Below are 21698 nucleotides of genomic sequence, written 5' to 3'. Positions count from 1 at the left end.
TCTCTGCACTTTAGCAAACCAATTATGTTTCTCATACTTGCTTAATGGAATTATGTTCAGCACTGCCACCTTTTTATTGCATTAAGAGATGCGTTGTTTGCAGTTCTAATAATACCAACCTGCTTTGTGGAAAGTTCCATAGCTGTAATAGCTGTTGGTTCCTGTAAAACAAAAAGGTGTTTTTAATGCTTTATATTTATATAATGCTTTATTGTAATTATATATTACCAAAAAAATATGGAAAATATGCCTTTGGACTATTTTAGTGGAAAAATGCTAAAGCGTACAATGTAAAGAAGTAGTATAAAATAATATCATAATAATAAACCAAGTGTAAATAAATCAGTCTAATGAACCTACTCTGAACACAGTCATCTCTTCCAACAGGACTTCTTCAAGATCGTGCCATGTTCCTCTGGGGATAGAAACCACCTTAAGAACGGTGCCCATGTCTACAGTTGAAAAATAGCATAATTAACATGATTTTTACATACAGTATATGGTTTAAAGTGCCTCTATTATGGATTTTTGAAAATTACCTTGCAGTGTGTAAGTGAATAAAAACATTCTGCAAAGTTTTAAATCTGAAAGTGCCCCGTGTATGAAGTTCTTGTCTCTCAAAGGAAAGTCAGCTCTGAATCATTCAAACGAGTCATTGGTCTGAATGAAAATGCTAATTAATTATTTGTCACTAGGTGCTGCTTTTGGAGCGGTAAAATAGCAGTTTCCCTAGAAACACTGTAAACGTGGCTTTATCCGGCATTGCAGGCATGATAAAATTTAAATTAGACCAATAGGTCCAATCAACGCAAAGGGTCTTGGGAAAATTAATCATTGAGAGATTTCTTTGGGAGTCATGTAAGGTTAAAATAAATGCATATTATAAGACAATGAAAGTGTTTTTTGACCTTGCATGCATGTCAACCTAGTGTTGGGGACTCCAAAAACCAAAATATGAACCTTTCATAACTCATAATGATGGCACTTAAAATCTAATGATTTAAAAAAAACTTTATTCCACTCACCGGTGCCAATAAACATGACATCATACTGTCCATCTTCTGCCTCCACCCTGTCCACCACTATCTGTGTGAACTGATAGTCAACATCGGTTTTGATTATGATTGGACGGTTGTTGATGGGGAACACTGGGTTGTACATGGCTGGATGGCTTCTGGCAAATGTGATAACATCATCAGGAAAGTCCTTTGTTGATTCAAAACCATCAAACGTTTTGCTGGGGCACTGTCAACATCCAGAAGAACGTGTGTTCAAATCCAAGCAGACAAATCACTTTAAATTGAAAAGTGAAATGTAAAAAGGCATCACTGATTGGCCGTCTTACCGTGCCAGGTCTTGGATACGGCACTCTACCCAAAAATGGTACCCATTGGTAGTTGGGTCCATCTCGGTGGGCATAGGGGCCCAGAAACACCCTCCTGATATCCGCCATACTGTACATACACACCGCTGAGCCCTTAAAGATGTTACTATAAACCAGAGAAACAGCAATTATGAGTTTTTTGACGGCTTCCACTTCAGGGACTTAAGACCCAATTATCAAGGTCTAAATAGAATAAGCATTCAGGCTTAGTGGCAAAAGGGAATTTGGTGTAAATTGTATGTTTTAATACCTGGATGTTGTAAATACAGCATATATAATAGGGTTTTTGGGATCCTTGGAGCTCATGAGAAAAACATCCTCTAAAAACGATCAAAACATAGTAAGTGGTCAACCAAATATGACAAGCTTGAGAAGTGCAGAAAAATATGACGGTGTTGTTATAGCATGGGTCACTTACGTAGTTCATCAAAGTGTGTGTCGATGCCATTAAGGCCAGGAACGGAGCAGATTAAACGGGCCTTCAGAAACGTGGTCCATTTGTTCACCAAACTCCTGTGGCCTCCGAAATCGTTCTGTCAGGGACAAAAAAAAAAAGTACTTGTATCATTTAACTTAATGTTTAGTTCAGGCATGCTGATGTAGAAAAGAATATAATTAGCACCATTTTTTAAGCACTAAGAGCAGTGTGCCATTCAGAATTGAAAAGAGAATCCATTTAAATCCATTTGAATTGAGTTATAAAACAGGAAATAGCATTGAAATTAAAATTAAAATTACATTTTTATATCAAAGAAAAATTCAAGGCACCTGAATTTAAAAGTTTAAAAAAAGGAAACGTTTTAATATATAGAGATTATTGAAGAATAATCTAGAATATTACCTTTATGTATTTTGTTGAATATATATATTGAATTTATTTGAACTAAAATTCACTACATTTTTGTGGGGCACAGACAATTCAAATTGCATTGTGAATAGAAACAATTCAGTTTGGCATTTTTCATTTCGACAGGACAAACTAAATTTCCATTCCTATTAAATTGTGATTAAAGGGATCATGAATAGAACATGTTACATGTAATGTTTACAATTTACAAACATAAAAAAAAATATGAATTTACATTACATAAGAAATTATAATGTCATTTTGGCAGCTTCAATAAAAGCTGTTTCTAGACTATAAAGGAAGTTTGGAGTATTATGTTCTGAAACGTGCAGTGTTTTTATAGTACAACATGTCAAACAGTACAACAGTTAATATGTCAAAAGGATTAAGGAAAATAGATTTATCAATTCACGACCCCTTTAAAGTAGATGCACTACAACATAAAAGTCCTAAAAACAATAACTCCAGTCATCTTTAGAACAGAAAACATTTATTTCTAGAATGATTATTGATGATTCATTCATTTTAAAGAGGTGTGTGCATGTGTAAATACACACGAATGCCTACAATCTTGTTTTGCGTAAAAACCTGACAGCACACATGAGAAATATAAACAATCTCCTTTACTGTGGATTGATCAGCTCTAATTAGCAGGGCTGGAAAATGTGTTGCGTAAACTAAATATACGCTCTGCATAATAAGACAATTGTCTGCGTCGGTGAAGGTAGGATTCCAGTCATACCGGAATACCGAGCGAGCTGTAATTGAGAACACCTTTCTACCACTTCAAGCTGTAGACTCGCACTTGAGCTGAGCGAGTCTGCCAAAGTCTCACATTTTCTCCACAGAGCAGTCTTTGTTCTCTCGGCTGATGGCTCCTGTGACATTTTAGGCATCTCTTAGGTTTCACGGTGGGGGGTGAGAGCAAGGCCACAAAACAGAGGTGAAGCCAAATGCAAAAACACTGGCAGAGCCATCCACCTACCTGTATCTTAACCATGAGGTGTTGTGTGCCTTACCGTAGTAAAGTGAGACCACAAATGAGATCTGGTTAATACCGCAATCGTCTCTTATAAGAGCAAACGGAAATAGTCTCCTGTTTCCTAAAGTATTTTTCAGAGAAAAGGAGTCCCAAACTGTGCTTAAAGGGTTACTCGACCCCAAAATATTAACATTTTGTCATTCATCACTTATCCCTATGTCGTTCTAAACCTGTAAAAGCTTTGTTCATTTTCGGAACACAATTTAAGTTATTTTAGATAAAAAGCAGGAGCGTCCAATTGACTGCCAAGCAAACAGAAATAATCACTAAAGCAACCATTCTATATTAGCTCACTTCTAAGTCTTTTATCTCTATTGGCATGATACATGTTTCACAACCTTCATACATAAGCGCTTTGCAGTGCAAGTGCCATACTCTACCAGGTGTGCTAACAAGCAAGTTGATTGCATCAGAAAGCCATACACACAGAGCTGGTTATGGGATGCAAACTTCAAAATTTATTACTTTTCAAATGGTAAAAGTGTTGAGGTTGGACTTCTGCAAAAATATAGGCAGAGGCACGTTTTTCCAATGATCCTAGGTTGTATCTGGAGCAAAGCTGAAATATAACAGATAACTCCAGATATAAATCGAGCTAAAGTGTGCGTGGAGCATCTCGCGGACTATGTATGTGTGGTCCTTTGGTGTACGCATGTGTGATGAGTATCTGTACCTTGCATAGCTGTCCGATTCTGGCGTGTGTGGCTTTGCTGACTTGCTCTCCATCGATGGCGTTCTCCCTGAAGAACAAATAGATCTTGTCGTCTTCAGGGTTGTCGCTCTCCGGGATGAGATGCACACTGATAAATCTAGGATCTGGAAGGACAACAAACTAAACGTTAACACAAAAGAATAAAAAATACCGTGGACCGATGATTTTTAACAGCAAGAGTACCGACATTTTAAGCATCATTGTTCCTAGTTGAATGGGACTGACTCTCAAATTTACATGTGTGTGTGTGTGTGACTTGTTAAGTATGCATAGGCTCTATTTATGGTGTTGTGGGCCCCAGCTCTTCACAGCCTGTTTTTCATGGTTAGTCAAAGTTATTGCTGTATTCACAGAGGTCCAAGAGCCACATCACAAACATCTCACGTGACATTACCGTGGCACCAGCTCACATAGACCTACACAGTTACCTCTCCACATCTACACACACACACACACACACACACACACGCAGGCATGCACACACTTCTATGACGCAAAACCTGTTCACTGGAGCCAAAGGCATTCATTTAATCCTTAATTGTTACTTTGGTCAACAAAAAAAGAAGTATGAGGAAATGACGCTTTTTGGTGTTTGTATAATTGTAATTCCTTCAGATGTCTACTGACAAACATGCTAGCACACAAGATGTGAGGTAACGACATTTGATAACTTTTACTTTTCCGAAAGAGATTAAAAATCCAGCTCTTCCGGTTAAGGAGTTTTCTGTTTCTGTCATATAACTGCCTGCTTCAAGAGAATGAAAATTTAATTACTACATTTCAGAATAAGAATCTGAAAATAAGAAGGAACATCATGTTGTGACATAAAAAGTCATGTCGCGAGAAATAAATACAGCATTTTTAATGTTAGAAGAATTATGATGTATAAACATTCCAACGCGTATAGTTTTTTAAATCTTTCTGGTCATAAAATGTAAAAAATTCTTCTTAAAATATCAAGCAGCACAACTGTTTTCAACAATGAAGGCAGCAAATAGGCAATTTTAATTCATTCGAAAGGATCATGTGACACTGATGGCTGAAGCAATAGCTGCTGAAACCTCAGAGTTGCTTAACAGAAATTTAATTAATATGTGTTTGTGTCTCACCATTGAGCCATCTGGAGTCATGCTGCTCTGTTCTGATTGGATGGTGCTTGCCTAACGTTCGGAAAATGGCAAAGTCCCGGCCCATGAAGTCAGCCGATGTCCCAGCATAAAGCTCCCCGTCTGATGATCAAAAAACAGTAATTAAAACTCATATTTAGAATGGTTGATGTGAGTTCAATGTGAATGGCAAGAATGAAATGTCAGGAGACAGGAGGAACTAGTTCAGTCTGGGTTTAGTACACTTTAATAACGACTCGGGTGAAGACTCAAAGAGGTGTGACAGTCAACACTTGCAGGCAATTTCACGCTCAAGAATGGCGTGAGAGGATGTGTGTGTGTTTGTGTGTCATGAGTGACCTTTAATCTGAGATGAGAGATTTAACAGTAGAACGCTCTGCAGGTAAAGCACAAAACCAGAGGAACAGTTTGCACTGGTCATCCTCGAAGAGAGAGCAATAATCAAGGGTGTTGAGTTTCCATTCAGAACACATGAACCAGAGCAAAACACACTCCGGATTATGCACTGCCACACACCACATACACAACACAGACCTGTGTTATTCTTCTCTGACTAACCAAAAATAATGTATGTTCCGTTTATAGTTTGATTCATTTCTCAGAATGACAAAAAAAAATGCTCTGTGAAGCATAACAAGTGCTACTGAGAAAACAAACATAAGCACTGTAATTATATTATGAGCATATTTGAGTCAAAAGTATAATTTAAAAGTATAATTTATCATTTAAAATGTAACAGGAATAAAACAGTATTTGATACATACATATTTAAATTACATTCTATATTTTAATTAGATTCTGATGTTTGGACCCCATTGACAAACTGCATTTTCAAAATATTAAATTAAATTAAATTATATTTATATGTTTATTATTATTATATTATTATTATTATTATTATTATTATTATTATTATTATTATTATTATTATTATTATTATTATTATTAATAATAATAATATAAATTAATTAATATTATATTATTATAAAAATGTTGAAAACAATAAAGTAACATTAAATTATAATAATGAATTATATCTGAATCAATCAGTTTACATTTTTCACACATTGTAAACTCTTCCCTTTAATAAGTTTGTCTTCTCTGTGCATTTTATTTGTACTATGGTCCCTACTTGCTTCAATTACAGTCAAGTTTTAACAAGAAAATCGGTCGTTCGTATTCAACATCACTCACCGATCAGCATGGAAGCAGTCAGCAGTTTTGGGTCGTATGGACTCTTTCCGCGGCCATTCTCATAGCTTGACGACCCCAGACGAAAAATGTTGTCCTGGATAGAAACAAGCACAAAGACAATCCCCAATGAAACATTTATATTATATGTATTCTAATTCTCTGCGATTCGAAAATTTTTAGCATCATTTTTAGGTCAGAACTTCGAAATAAGCAAAATTGACAGAATTGGGATAAGAACAGAAACACCGATAAACAGTGAAAGAAAGGATTTACCTCCGGGCGTTTGCCCACTTCCACATAAGAACAGATGGGATGAAAGGCTCCTGTTCCGCACACATACAAGTGTGTCTGATTGAACGGCTGTAGAACCTTTATGAAGTTTGAGCACTCCTTCTGCAGAGTGAGAGAGAGAGAGCAAAACAACATCAATTAATGATCAGAAAACAGCATTTATATTGATGTAGTCAATATTTTACCGACAGAAACTTCCAAAACAACACCTTGAACATGACAGAGAGAAAAGCAAACTAAGTCTGCGGTGCATCTATATTTCTTGATTCACAGTGGTCAGTACGTTCTCAGATAAATAAACACATGCCATCTGTGTCAACAAATGCCGACAGACGCAGCTTATCACCTACGCGCACACACACACACACACACACACACACACACACACACACACATGCAGTGGTCGAAGAAAGTACTTGGGCACTTAGGACACAATTAATGTACATTAATGTAGAGCAGAAAATTCAGTTGGATCATGGTGACACTGGAGTAAAATTCAGTCATTTGGAATACATTCAATTTGCATTAGAGCAATAATTTACAGTGTTTTTTTTTATTTAAAATATTGTATTTATTTGTTTTTAGAATCAGTCAGATAATGAGTTGTTGTTTTTTTTGTTAGCTTTTTTTCCCATTGTCATGGTGCTTAAAATTCAGCTTTGATATAACAGGAATGACTACTTATTAAAACGTATTCTATATTCAATCATATTAATTAATAAATCAATTATTAATAATATTAGATTTATTTTATTTACACTCAAATGAAACAAAGTAATAATTAAATTTTTACCTTCAGATTTTCTGCACATAAAAAGACAGTTATTATCTATTGTATTATTAACCTGTGATTCCCGTGACTTCATACATTCGCTAATAGCTACCTTTTTATTATCACTCAGGTTGCACAATGATGTCATTTTGTTATGATGGTTGCATAAAGGTAGTGTTTTGATGTCATCAGATTGTCATGTTGTAATGCGTGGGCTAACCCAATCATTTCATGTTCTTTATTATTGCATAATTTCTGTGTTCATCGATCTCCTACAGCAGAATTCCACACACAGCGGCACAGCTGACCAACACGCTCACACAAAATGCTTCATTAAAAGGAAAATATTACAACAGCTGGAGCTGTTTTTCAGCAGGGTGTTTAGTGCATTAACAGGGAAATCCTGTTATGGGCGTCCAGAGCTCCCCAGTGGCCTGTACTCTCAGGGTTAGTGTGTGTGTGTGTGTGTGTGTGTGTGTTATTTGTATTTGTCTGCTCCACTGTAGCATCTGATCAGGGATTTTGCCTGTGGAAATGTGCATGCATGTGATCAGAAGCTCCTCAGTTGTGTTAAAGCCACGTGTCTGAGCAAGTCTCATCTGGAACGGACTAAAGTGACTCATCTGATGTGGAAAAGCTTTACAGAAAAGTATGACAACGTATAATATGTGACTCAAAGATTCTGCTTTTTCCATTCCATCAATATTGACTGACTGATGCTTTAGTTTAGCTATATTTCTCCAACCTCCCAACTTAATGTACCTCGACCATTATATGTAACTCATTTGTATGAATTTCTCCCAGCAACCAGCAAACGTTTTTTTTTAATTGGATAACTCAGACTTCATTCAAACTGACATGTTTCCCTCACCAGGACAAAAAACGCATGGTATTAATTAGAGTTTAAGCTCTCCATTTACTAATTTACTATAAATAATACAATAATCAAACACTTCTAATTAACACTTGTCTAATCTTACCTAACAAGCAACATCTCCACCAACATAAATGATTGTTTTTGTGAAGACTTCTGATCCATAAGCATTGATCTCAATCTCTACAAACTGCGGCTGAGATCCTTCAACAGGACCAGCAGTTTTCTATCTTCACCGGCCCTCAAAAGGGCCCTAAATTGATATACTCCCATTTACTTCAGACAAGCTTGAGTCAAACTCTCTTTGAGCAGAACAAGCCTCAGTCAATCTGTCTCTTTTCAGCAGCGCCCCTCTCTTCAGATAAAAGCCATCTTTCAGTGAGCACCCATCCATTCATCGAAAACATGTTTACATCAAAATCTCACACAATGCATGTTATTGCAATTCAAATAAGCACCATTGAAACCCAACCAACCTTATAGTTTCTTTATGATGCTAACAGCGCTGAGGGCCGCTTTCTATGGTTCTATATGTTCAAGGCAGCGCCTCGGGCAGGATCCGCGATGGAATTTATGAGAGCAAATGGCAGCCCAGCCTGGAAAGTGTTTACACACCGTTGTCCCACAATTCAGTGATTTGGTTTTTATTCATTCTTCCACTGACATCTGCTGAACTGATTTTCTGAGAGAAACCTTCGGCTTTGTTTGTGAAAGCGAAAGATGGATGACAGACATGCTCAGCTTTACCTTCTCAGAATTGCTGTTCTTGTCAAAAGCAAACCAATCATGTCTTGATTTGGATCCATCTCAAATATTACATTTACTATGATTAAAAGACATATTATATATAATAATGAAAAAATATATTTTAAATGCAAATATACACTTTTGATCAAAGGTTTGGAGTCTTTGAAGGTTTTTTGAAGGTTTAAAGGTTGCATTTATTTGATTAATAAAGTAAAATATTGTAACATATTATTACAATTTACTCTTTTACTTTAAAAGTGCCTCTATTATGGATTTTTTTAAATTTACCTTTCATGAAGTTTGTAACAGCTCTAAGTGAATGAAAACATCCTGCAAAAAATCTGAAAGTAAACCGTATTTTTAAACAAATTAATTTAATGTGTTGGTCTTTTCGCATTTGTCTGAATTAAAATTAATTTTCAAATTAATTCTTTGCCACTAGGTTCTGCTTTTGAAGCGGTAAAAGCTCACAAACACTGCTTTAAATAAACTGACCAATCACCAGAGGGGTTTGGAAAAATGAATCGTTGAAAAAATCGTTTGGGAGTCGTTAAACCAATAAGGTAAAAATAAATACATATTATAAGAAAATTAAAGTGTTTTCACTCGCATGCATGTCAGTCTGTTGTTGGGCACTCCCAAAACCAAAATATGAAACTTTCATAACCTATAATAGGGGCACTTAGTTTTCAAATGTACTTAGTTTTAGCATAGTTTTCAAATGTAATTTATTCTCGTGACGCAAAACTGAATTTTCTGCATCATTACTCCAGTCTTCAAATTCACATGATCCTTCAGAAATCATTCTAATATGCTGTTTAAGTAACATTTCCTATTATCAAAGTAAAAAAATCAGTAAAACATTAGATCAGAGGGCCGCTCTGTTCACAGCTACAGATTGTGTTGTAATGATTTATATGGTCTCATCTTTCTGATCTAATTATAAGTTACAGCACACATGCGTGTACTACAAAGTGAGATGAAGCGGAGAGAAGTGTAACAGTGCAGTTCAGTGCATCAGTGAGGTCTATCTGACAGATCTCAGGGTTGCGGAGAGGACAGAAGAGAGGGGATGGGGAAAAAATGCAAAGCCAAAGAGGAGCACTTACCTGGACATCCTTCCCAGCCCACTTGCATTCATCTCGCCGAGTCGGTGAAGGAGGCCAAGATATCTACCGGTCAAAGAAAGAAAATTAAAGGAGTTTGTTTCTTGATGTCTATTAACCTCCAGAGAACCACTTGTAGCAACCTACTTGCTCTGAGCAAGTAAATATTACACATTTTTCCACTTCATGTGGGTTAAAACTACAAAACAACGAGAATTCATACTAAAATATACAGTAGCAACAAGTTTATCTGGATAATTTGAATCTCCCAGCATGCAATACACACACATCACATTAAGTTCACTGATGCCACTGAACATATTTAGAAATCTACAAAAAGTATTTAACCTGTAATAAAACTATTTCATATATTATATAATTATTTTCACAATTATTACAACAATTATATATAGATAATGCACACACATGCATGCTAACATTTCAGAAAAATGCTGTTTGTATATTAAATATATTTATTTATTATATAAACAATATGGTTATAAATATAGACATGCAATCACATGTAAATATGCATGTGTGTGAGCTTATATATTCACAATAAATATACACAGAACTACATTATGCAAACAGAAAGTTTTATATTCGAATAATCACAATAAATCATTTGACAGCACTAAAATAAACCCATAAGTGAAAGAATAAATGGTCAGAACATTTGTTTATTCTAATTTCTAGCCTGTTAAACTATATGTTTCATAAAACTAAATTTCACCCCAAAATGGTAAATATGCATAATCATCATCATTTTTATAAACACTGACTTCCTAAAAACATGCCTGTTCCAAAGCTCCAGCACATACTGCATTCTTTAGCGCAAATCTGTATCAGTGTTGGCTATTGCATTAGCCAGGGTCTAGACAGAACTTTCCATATGTGTTGTTTAATCCTGGGAAATCTTGCAAGAGGTCTTTGGTGGAAAGAGTAATGGAACTGTATTAATGGGAGGAAGGAGGTTTCTGTGGGACTGCTGTCACAGCAAGCTCAGTGTGCTGTAATGGAGCTCCTGTCTGATGGCTGTGAACGTGTGAAACTGCACACTGATCAGATAAGCTCTGAGTGAAATTGTGTTTCTGTGTTTGCGAGAAAGAGAAAGAGACAGACTACAGAACTGAATATTCACTCTTGGAACTTGGGCATGGAAGAAGAAAGGTACACGTTGCCCTCATTAGACCTCCTTTATAAAGGTTCCTAGTATATATGTCGCTATTCCTGACAATAACTGAACTAGTTGACCTCCTTTTTGTTTTATAATGGGGCACGATGGCCAATGGAAACATATCAATAAGCCTCATTCAGCTCAGATATCTATAGAGAACATGTTCTGTTTTAACAGCTTCTTACAATGTAAGTAAGATAGCTGACTAAAGTAAATTCTTCAGGATAAATTATATATATATCCTGTGCTTGCTCATACGGTAACATTTATATTACCTTTGTTCTGTGAAGGTTATGTTTATAAAGTTGTATATAGGCTAAAGTGGGCTGTGGTTTTGCCCTGGCGCCGTTTGTCTGTACTTTGCTACGTTTATTTTGTTCATTATTTATCCAGGTGAATGGATAGCAGCTCTCAGCCAGACTCTATGTGATCAGTATGACAGCTTTGCCCTGAAATATTCATTCTCTTTTCGCTGGAAACAGATCCCCTTGTGTGCTGATGTGTTCGTGTTTGTGTGTATAAGGCTGAGAAAGAGAACAGGAGAATAAGAGAGAGAGAGAAAAAGAGAGAGCAACTACATATATGTGAATATGCATATAAGGCATGTATAATGCTAATAAATTTCTCATTATATGACCAAATATTGGATTTGACTCATTTTGGTTTTGCATTTGTAATTTAACATCAGTATTGGGGTAAATATTGGCAAAATATTCCACAATTAATGGATTTTTCAATTAAAAACTAAGGTGCAAAAGTTTAGATCAACGCTATATTATCATCAGTTTCAAAAAGTAAAGAAAAAAAGTTGACAGAAAGATTGAATTAGATTTGACATAATATAGCATAATGAACAATTTTAAAGGCTAGCCAATTTTTACTGCGAGCACCACATTCAAACTGGATATTTTAAGCATGTTAGCTGTGGTTTTTAAAGCGGTGACATTTGAGACATAACATCCCTGAAAGGATTTATCATGACAGTTTTCAAAGCATCCTTTTCAAGACATTTCCTTTCAGACTTCATGAGAAATATTCTAGTTATCCGTCTCCGTTTTAGTGTCCTATAGATAACCTAAACTAGTTATGCATGGATTACCTACAACCAAGCATGCAGTCGACTAGTCATTCAGAAAACTCACCCTACAACTAGCAACTACATCAATTTCATTTGAACCCCATTTGTAATGCTGACCAATCAAACTGGTTATTGTTATCCTGATCGTTTCTTACCAGTTGCATGTCTAGATTGATGTCCACCAAGTTGAAAGACAGCACGTGATCTTTGGCGCCCACAAAGAGCCGACCTCTCTCCTCGTCCAGTAAAAAGGTGTGATAGGCAGAGCTGTTGGCCAATCCGTTGAAAGTGAGCAGGTTGTTAGACTCCAACATTTCTGTGGGGAAAAAGTGAATATGGTATATTGGATTTATTGGGTCTCCTACAAACTTCAAAAGCAAAAGCTGACAGAAACATTAACACCCGTATTCTGAGCTTTCAAATATGATGCTTTCCGACCTCGTCTACGGTTGAGAGGGAGACAGATAGATGGACCTTGGCTTTGGCAGAGAACAGCTCAGCTCTGCTCTAGTGTGTGTGAGACGTGTGACTGTGGTTTGGCTAAAAGACGGCTGGGAAAGCTGACGGTGCTCATGGATACGCATAGATATATTTTTGCTTTTGTAGTTTATGCTCTACACAAAGGGCTGAATCTTGCCAAGCCGACAAGAGCAAACATTGTCATAAATTTGTTTCAGGTAGTTTTAAAATATTTGCTAGGTATTACTTAACCAATAATTACATTTCTGTGTTCGTTTACTCACACTCAGATTCATACAACAGCTAATAAGCCAAAAGAAAACACAGTATAATACGCAGTAGCTTTCTGTGAGAGACAGACTAGAATTTGAGTTATCTTGACACTCATATTTGAAAACGTGCATGCAGAGATGATTTCTGAGGGCTGCAGTGGATTTATAGTAAATAATGACTGACAATTTTGGTTCGTTCCTCAAACAAACATATGGTATTGCTTCAGACAACTGAGAATAAAGTGCGTGAGTGTTATGGAATATTTCATTTTTGACTATCAAATTCCTTTTTGGAGGACTTGTTATGCATTTGCTGTACTGAAAAACACTTAGAACAGGATGCCTTCGCCTTACATATTTAATGTACTCTCAGGAAAATGTTACAAAAGCTGTCATTTGGGCGGTACCTTTCAAAAGATATTCCACTGTACCTTATTTTCCCCCTAAAGAGTGCACGTTAGTAGCTTAAAAGTGCAAATTGGTAATGTGCAAATTAGGGCATGTTGGAAGTGTACAGCTCTGGTATCTTTTTGTACCCACAGTTCACATCTCTTAACTTATATACTGTGCAAAAAAAGTAAGTCAGCAGCAGTCAATACGCATACCTGTGGGTCCCTGTCTATCATTATACGTAAATCTTAAGTTTGTTCTGTTAGTTGGTGCGTGGTAAAGTCACGTTAAAGAAAACAGAAAATGTGACAGGACCAGCAAGCTGTAATTACAGAATTTGTTCTTAGGGGAAGTAAGATTTTCCCTGCCGTCACACTCAAATTGCTCTCCAGAGGGACATTAATAGCAGCTGAGAAATATGGAAGTGTTTGGACAATTATTGTAACCGATGAGTATGTGTGCGTTAGGTTTTAGGTTGTATTAGGTTAAGGCAAAAAGGGCAGCAGATGACACACAAAGAAACACATACGTACACAGTGTACTTTTAGGATACAAAAATGTTTTACGCCTGTCCCCTACCAAAAATGAGTTAATTAATTAATAACAAGCATGTTATACACAGCCTCAAGGGAAAAAAGAAAGAACGGGCAAAGGAAAGAGTGAAAGAGGAAAGTGTGAGAAGGGAAGGCCAAAATCTGTGGAGTGCTACAGAGGAGAAGAGAAGACCAGAGTGAAGAAAGGTTAGGACTAAGATTGAGATGACTTAAATGAGGTCAGTTAGAGAAGAGGAGAAAGAGAGAACTAGAGTGAATCTCTCACTTGGGTTTGGAGTGGCACCATACTAAAAAACACTCAGAATGCCTTTTATACACTCAGACACACTCGAAACACCATGGAACTCATCTCGCCATCACTTCAACGTGAACGCTCACAAACACTCTTTCTTTTTCGAAGACAAAACTGCCCTGTTATATAAAATAAAAACTAAAGAAAGCAAATTTCAGCCAAAATCAGGACGTTTTTTACTATATGTGTCCTCACCATAGGGGAAAAAAAATCTGTGAAATTGGTAAAATGTGTTAAACAGACCAGTATTATATAAATAAATAATTATAAATAAGCAAAACTGTAAACAAAATTAGTGACATTTTTTAAAATCACATTTTGTAATATATATATATATATATATATATATATATATATATATATATATATATATATATATATATATATATATACAAGCAAATATTGAACTATATAAATATGTATATATATATATATATATATATATATATATATATATATATATATACAAGCAAATATTGAACTATATAAATATGTATATATATATATATATATACATGTGTGTGTGTGTGTGTGTGTATATATATATATATATATATATATATATATATATATATATATACATATTTATATAGTTCAATATTTGCTTGTTTTATGCTATGTTTTATGTATTTGAGTTGATTTCCATATTTCACAGGATATTTCTGTTACATTGAGGAAAATAAATATGCAAAGTGCAATGAGCGTTTCCTCTGAGCTTTATGCCATAGAAACATCTGTTGAATTATGTCATTCATTGTTGCTGTCAAAATGTCTCTTTTCTGCATTTTCACCCTTTTAAAATGTGCTTTATGCTCACTTCTGCTTCCGATGGTGTAAACGCGTGACTATACGCGTGTTCATGAGTGTATAACTGACACGGGCGTCTCATCAGATTTTCAAGGGTCTGTTTGCGTAATGCACTTGTGATGGGAAGAGGTCTAATTAAAATATTCACATACATACAGCAATCAAACACACACACACGCACAAACACTCTAAAATGTCAAAATGACTCAGTCAACAATCACAAACGCTCGCTTTAGAGTGGAAATCAACTGCACTTGATTACTGTCGAATTTTAAAAAGCATTGCATTTGAACAAGTGTTATGCGTACAGTATGTACAAGTGTGTGAACGTTTTAAAACACTGTGACTTTGTTTCAATTGTGTCATCGTCGAAACGCATCAATCATCAGGTTTTTCTCTGTTAAACAGTTGAATACAAAGCATGATGTAGTGTTTATGTTTATTAACGTCTCTGTTATGATCTAGATGGTTGCCAGGGCATTGCAAACTCATAAATCAGATACCACAGATAGAACATCATCTAATTAGCATCATCATTCTGCTCATTGTGCATGTATTTGAGTGTGTGATCAGATTAAGGTGCGAGAAGTGCATTTAATTGGGCTTGGTAATAAAATACCTTCTGAGAACATTAGGTTTTCAGCCTGGAGCAATAAAACCTGATCTTGTGTAAAATGTGAATATGAGATTTATGATCTAACTGCCTAATAAAACAGTGAAAAGTTTTGTTTTTTTAACTTTTTTTTAAATCAGTAATATCCATTACAGACAACCACATAACTCTGATAAAAAGACTCAAAAAGGGACTGCTCTTGGCAGGTTTCACTTAGATTTCAATATGGCGACAGTTGCTGTGTGAATCAATAGTGCATGAGCTGTAATTATCATATAGCCCAGAGTTATTTATCTATTAAAGACTACCTGAGAACACCCCTGAGGAACAGGTTCTCAGAATCAAGGATTTGAGTTGCCGAAGACAAAGACAAGGAACACCAAACGGGTTTAAAGTCCATGTAACTAAACATGTAAGATTGTGCAGATCAAATGTAAAACTTTAGCAATCAGTCACTGAAATCAATAGAATCCAAAATCTTTTGGTACAGATTAGAAACACTGTTAACAAAGTCTGCAAAGAATTATGAATTACTGGTTTTTGATAAGCAAGCACTGAATTGAGAGTATTCATAATCTTTATGTTGGAAAGGAAACCAGTTGCAAGAGAAAAACACGCTAACTTTATTAGACAAAATAAAATTACAATGTTATATTTATGCTTTATACGCTCTCTTTCAAAAGTTTGCGGTCAATTATTAAGGTTTTTATTAACCAGTTGATGCTTTTTGCATTAAATGGTAGCACATTTTAAGGCATCCAAAATACAGAGTAATTACCTAGTTAAGTAGGTAATTAGTAGGTATTAAGTAAGTAATATAGAATGTACATTTCTAATTACATTGCAATTCAATAATATTACACAAACATAAGCTACTTTACAAGTAGATGTGTACAAGTAGATAACAAACTGTAATTACAAGCTGTTCTATTACTTCATTACATTTTGTTTCACAAAAGTACAACGGCTAATGCTTAATATTTAATTAGGTAATTACTCTGTATTGTGACACCTTAAAATAAAGTGTTACTGATTAAATATATTAAAAGACACTCTGTATCAAACTAATATATATATATATATATATATATATATATATATATATATATATATATATATATATATATATATATAGAAATAGAAAGAAGCTATTTAAAATTGTAATACTATTTTACAATATTACTGTTTTTACTGTTTTACTACTTATACACACACACGCACACACACACACATCCAATCCTACCATGGTTTCCACACAAAACCTATCATGGTTTAGCTGAGTCAGGACAAAATGGGTCACATTCTGTGTCAGATTCCAGAACATACGGTGCCTCTGCCTGGCACTGTGGGTAATCTACAGTAGCAGTATGCAGTCGCACAGGAGGAAGTGGCTTTAGACATGCTGCTAATCTGAACCTCGCTGGTTTAAAGAATAGAAGAGCTAGTCTCAGCCTCTTCAACCACAGAGACCATCTCTCTGTCTCTTTCCCTCCGTCTATTGTTGTGGAAAAACATCTGAGAACACAAGCGAGGAAGGGAGGGCAGGTGGAGGCAGAGGAACAGTCCCATCTGAGGCCGATAAAAATAAACTTCCCTACCCTACATACTGCCTGTGCTCTCTGCTCTGCAGGGCACATGTGTGTGTGTGTGCGTGTGTGTGTGTGGGCAGAAGAAACATGAGAGCTATCCACGCTCACCTTTTTCCATTCATCACAGCACGCATGTTCATCTAATCAAATCTAGAGTCCTGATTATTAGCGTACCTGATAGTTTGAACTCTTTCCACAGGGTCCAAAGATGATTTTAAGGCAATCAAATACCTGAAATCAAATCAAATCCAATTTGCCTTGTGCCTTTGCGCGTTCCAAAGGGGAAAACCTATATTATGGCACAAATATTTTCCATTTCATAGGAATTTGGCGGAGTATTGTTTTAGGTGTGTGTGCTCTAACTCTGCGGCTTTCTTTCTGAAGAGGATACGGAGAGTTCACATGCTGCAAGTGCAATCCAACACCAGATTCTTGGCGTGTTTGTGGATTAAAAGCTTAATTAAAGTGAAATAAAACTTCTCTCATTCCTTCGTGAGATTATTGCCGTCTTAAAACATTCACTTCGGAATGGGATAGCTTTACACCAAAAACATTATTCCATCAAACACACACACATACAGCACCGAGGTAGGCAATCTCTTGTTTCTTTGCCTCTTATTTGAGACAACATGCAGCCACATCCATTATCCTGTTCTTTCCACACCAGTTGTCATTTATGTAAAAGGTGTTATTGTTAACTTGCCCCGGGAACTTTCAGCTCAAAGGGGACACTGATACCATCCCTGTGAGGAACACCAGTGCTCAGTCAGGACTTCCTCACGGGTGGCTTTCTCCCATCCTCCACACACACACACACACACACACACACCTAATTTATGGAAATACGGCTGTAGGGACTCTACAGCATGTATATGGATGTGTACAGGTTTGGTGGTATATGTGAGGACCACATTTTGTGATATATTCTCATTTAGTAAAACACCTTAAAAAGAACTTGTTAAGACATTTAAAAGGTTCATAATTCGGCCAAATCACGTTTTTGTTTAAATCTGATAATGTGAGCAGGTTTCTGAGAGGGTTAGAGTATAAATATTATTATCATAGTATGGAAATCATTATGTCTATAGGAGGACCTGTAAGAAATTTTGTCTTCTTGTAAATGGCTCGACTTGTCTGTGTCATATTGTCAGGCTACACTAAAAATGTGTTTTTTGTGGTAAGATTTAAATGGTAAAAATACAAAAAAACCTGGCAAAAATAGTTAAATTAAATTACATTCAATTAAATCAAATTAATGTTTAAATAAATGATCCATTTAAAAAAATAAATAATAAAAAAATATATATATATATATATATATATATATATATATATATATATATATATATATATATATATATATATATATTATAATTGTTTATTATAATTTGAAATGGATTTTACCATTGAACTGCATTTTCAAGGGTCATAGCAGTGAATAAGTATGCAAACCAATGAATAAATAAACAAATCAACAAGTAAATAACTTTTTACAGTGTTCTTTTGTGCATTAATAATATTCATACACCTACAGTGACTAAAAGCAAACAATTCTACGATTCATACAAACAGTTAATGCTTTGATTTTGGTTGTAACAATCTGTTTGTTTGACCATTCAAGAAAAATGACTGAAATAAATAAATTGCACACAGCCGCGTGCATATTAATTGATGAGAATTCAGCAAAAGGATGAATCAGCCAGTCCGAGATGACAAATGTTCACAGGTGTGAGTTTGCTCTGGTGCTGGTGGATATCAGAATCAGTCTTGGCATTTCACCAAGTTGTGTTTGCTTAGATCAGCCTAGAGTATATTACAAACACACACACACAAACACACACACACATGCAATCTCTAGGTGCAAAACACAAACACACATTCCCACTCCGTCTCCCTTTGTCTCTTTCTTCATTGTTTTCCACACAAACACTGTGTGTATGCCTGTAGGTGTCAGTGTTTGATACGGTAAACAGCTCCAGACGTGTGTGTGTGTTGGGGCAGATGAGAGCTCTAGGTACTTAAGGAGCCCCCCGTGTGTTTGTGCATGCGTGCGTGCTGGATCGAGCACGTCTGTCGCCTGACAGTCACACACCGCGGTTCATATAGAGCTCAGCTTCCACCAGCCAGCTAATGAGGAGCTGTCAGTGCAATTAGAAAGCTGGCAGAGAGAGAAATGGCTCACTTTTATACAGCCATCTGCCCTGACTGTTAAACCTCTCTCTCTCTCTCTGTGTCTCTTTCTAATTACAGAGGGAGGGAGGAACGAGCTCTTGCAATTAAACACTCATACTGCGAATGCACTCCTGACGGTTCACTTCATCACGAACGCCGATCGGATGTGAAGAGTTGTAATGTTTTAACAAAACTGCACCGTTAAAAAACAGCCACCTTGCATTATACTGGCTGCGTTTGCCATAACATGCTCCCTCAAAACACTGGCAATCTTATAAACTATTTACTCTGGCTGAGCAACAAAAGTGGAAGAAAGTACATGCGGAGAAGAATATAATAGATCAGTGGTTCTCAAGCAGTGGGTCGTTGTCTGTTCTTATAGGGTGCTTGTATAGCAATAATACAAATTTACGTCATGCATTGCTACTACTGAAAAATGAATAGTCTTTTTCACATTTCCTGCAACTTTGGTTTTAACTCGGAAAACGGCAATCAGATTAGCAGATGCCAGACTCAATGACACGTTCTCATATATATATATATATATATATATATATGAATAAATGTATGCAAGTTGAAAATAATGTATAAATTTAAAACAATTATCATACTGAAGCAAAACCACCATTGTATATCAAAATGTACAGGTAAATTAAAAAGAGTCTGGTCTGTATTTTTGGCATATGTACTGTATGTGTAGGTGTTTCAGGAAAACAATGAATGCCAGCGGTTTAAACATTCCCACCTGTGCATCCAGACAAACGCATTCAGCCCACAGGCTCTGTGCTCAAACTTAACAACACATGCCTGATTTAATCTGTGCATGAACTCATTACCCAATATTGTGTGATACATAATACTGTATCTTGTCGAATTAAATCTAAATTCTAAAATCTAATACTGCAAACCTCTGAACGGTAGAAAATGCTTTAGTCCATTAAGTGGTAAGGACAAAAATTGTAGTTTTTTTTCCCCTAAGTCAATTTTTTTTTATATTACTAAATCAACCATAACAGGTTATCCAAACAAAATCAGATAAGGTAAAGCAGTGCCTCAAATAATTGTGCAGATCTGGATTTTGTAAGATTAAATGTTAAACATTAAGAAAAAAATCTATAATTTCACCCCTCAGCGCTATCCCACATGACACAATGTCACTCTCACCAGCACCACTCTAATATATCAGTTATGAATAACGAATGCAAACATTCATATGTGTCCAAGAAACATCTTTTAAAATGACCCACCATGCATAATTAAGCCACGTGAATCATATCAATAAAAAAAATCCCTGAGAAGCAACCAGAACCGTATGCCCCCTTCAAACAAAAAAGCATCAAAAAACTTTAACATCTGCCCTTCTAAGCTTCCTCGCTCATTTTCCCAGAATCCCCATCAGCAGCAGAATCCGAAGGTGACTGACCTTTATACGAGAGTTTGAGCCGGGGTACGTTGTTCTTGCTCCTCTGAGCGTCGGCTCCTCTGAGGGTCCACAGCAGCAGTACAATCCCCCACAGGTAGTCCATTTTCACCCCTGCTTGCGTGCAGTCCAGCGGCCTCTGGTAAACTCGTTTCGTTCAGCAATCCAGTCCTTCGGAACGCCACCTGAGGATGGAGCAGGTGTGTCTGTGTATTAAATAAGTCACACAACGATCACATCTCTCCTGGTGAAGCAGTCACAGCCTCGGGAGAGGACCACGAGTGTCCACACCGCTCACTGTCTCACTTTAAAGAGTGTTCCTGTGGTTGTTTATCTCCTAGATGTTGTGCGCTCTTCCTCTCTGACTGTTTTAAATAGTAACACAGTTGAGACTAAACTCAACTAAGGCTCGGTGAAGCCCTAGGCGCTTCTCTCTCTCTCTCTCTCTCTCTCTCTCTCTCTTTGCAAAAGCTCAGCACACACACTGTCAGAGCGCAAGACTGAGAGAGACCGGAGCCAGCTGAGAAAGACCGAGTGAGAGAGAGAGAGAGAGAGAGAGAGGGAGAGAGGGAGGAAAGGGGAGGGCTGTGCTTCCAGCAGAAGATCCTCTAGGTAGACTTTTTTCCTACTTCCACATCCCACACACACTGTCAAAGTTGCACTCACCCCACAGGAATCATTCTGACATCGGAGGGCATGTGTGGTAGATATTTCCTAACCTCACTATCCTGGTTTCCCGCTATGTTTATTTTGCTCTATATCTAAGGCAAGAACGGACT

At 36.3% G+C, this 21698-nt stretch overlaps 1 protein-coding gene across 1 annotated transcript in view; it reads right to left on the bottom strand.

Annotated features, from left to right (window-relative positions):
- sema3ab (sema domain, immunoglobulin domain (Ig), short basic domain, secreted, (semaphorin) 3Ab) overlaps positions 1-21451 on the bottom strand; it is a 29914-nt gene extending 8463 nt beyond the window's left edge. Inside the window, exons 1-13 of the mRNA XM_043264957.1 lie at positions 20923-21451; positions 12507-12667; positions 10100-10162; positions 6580-6699; positions 6307-6400; positions 5095-5214; positions 3947-4089; positions 1803-1917; positions 1635-1704; positions 1346-1490; positions 1026-1245; positions 361-452; positions 120-161 (exon numbers count right to left, since the gene is read on the bottom strand). Of these exons, the coding sequence (XP_043120892.1) occupies positions 120-161; positions 361-452; positions 1026-1245; positions 1346-1490; positions 1635-1704; positions 1803-1917; positions 3947-4089; positions 5095-5214; positions 6307-6400; positions 6580-6699; positions 10100-10162; positions 12507-12667; positions 20923-21025 (1488 nt within the window). The 5' untranslated portion in view covers positions 21026-21451. The remainder of the gene's footprint in view (positions 1-119; positions 162-360; positions 453-1025; positions 1246-1345; positions 1491-1634; positions 1705-1802; positions 1918-3946; positions 4090-5094; positions 5215-6306; positions 6401-6579; positions 6700-10099; positions 10163-12506; positions 12668-20922) is intronic.
- Positions 21452-21698: the final 247 nt, after the last annotated feature.

The sequence above is a fragment of the Puntigrus tetrazona genome, chromosome 18, assembly GCF_018831695.1.
Source record: "Puntigrus tetrazona isolate hp1 chromosome 18, ASM1883169v1, whole genome shotgun sequence".
Taxonomy (NCBI): Eukaryota; Metazoa; Chordata; class Actinopteri; order Cypriniformes; family Cyprinidae; genus Puntigrus; species Puntigrus tetrazona.
The sequence above is the reverse complement of the archived record's forward strand: the minus strand, read 5'-3'. Positions and strand labels throughout refer to the sequence as shown.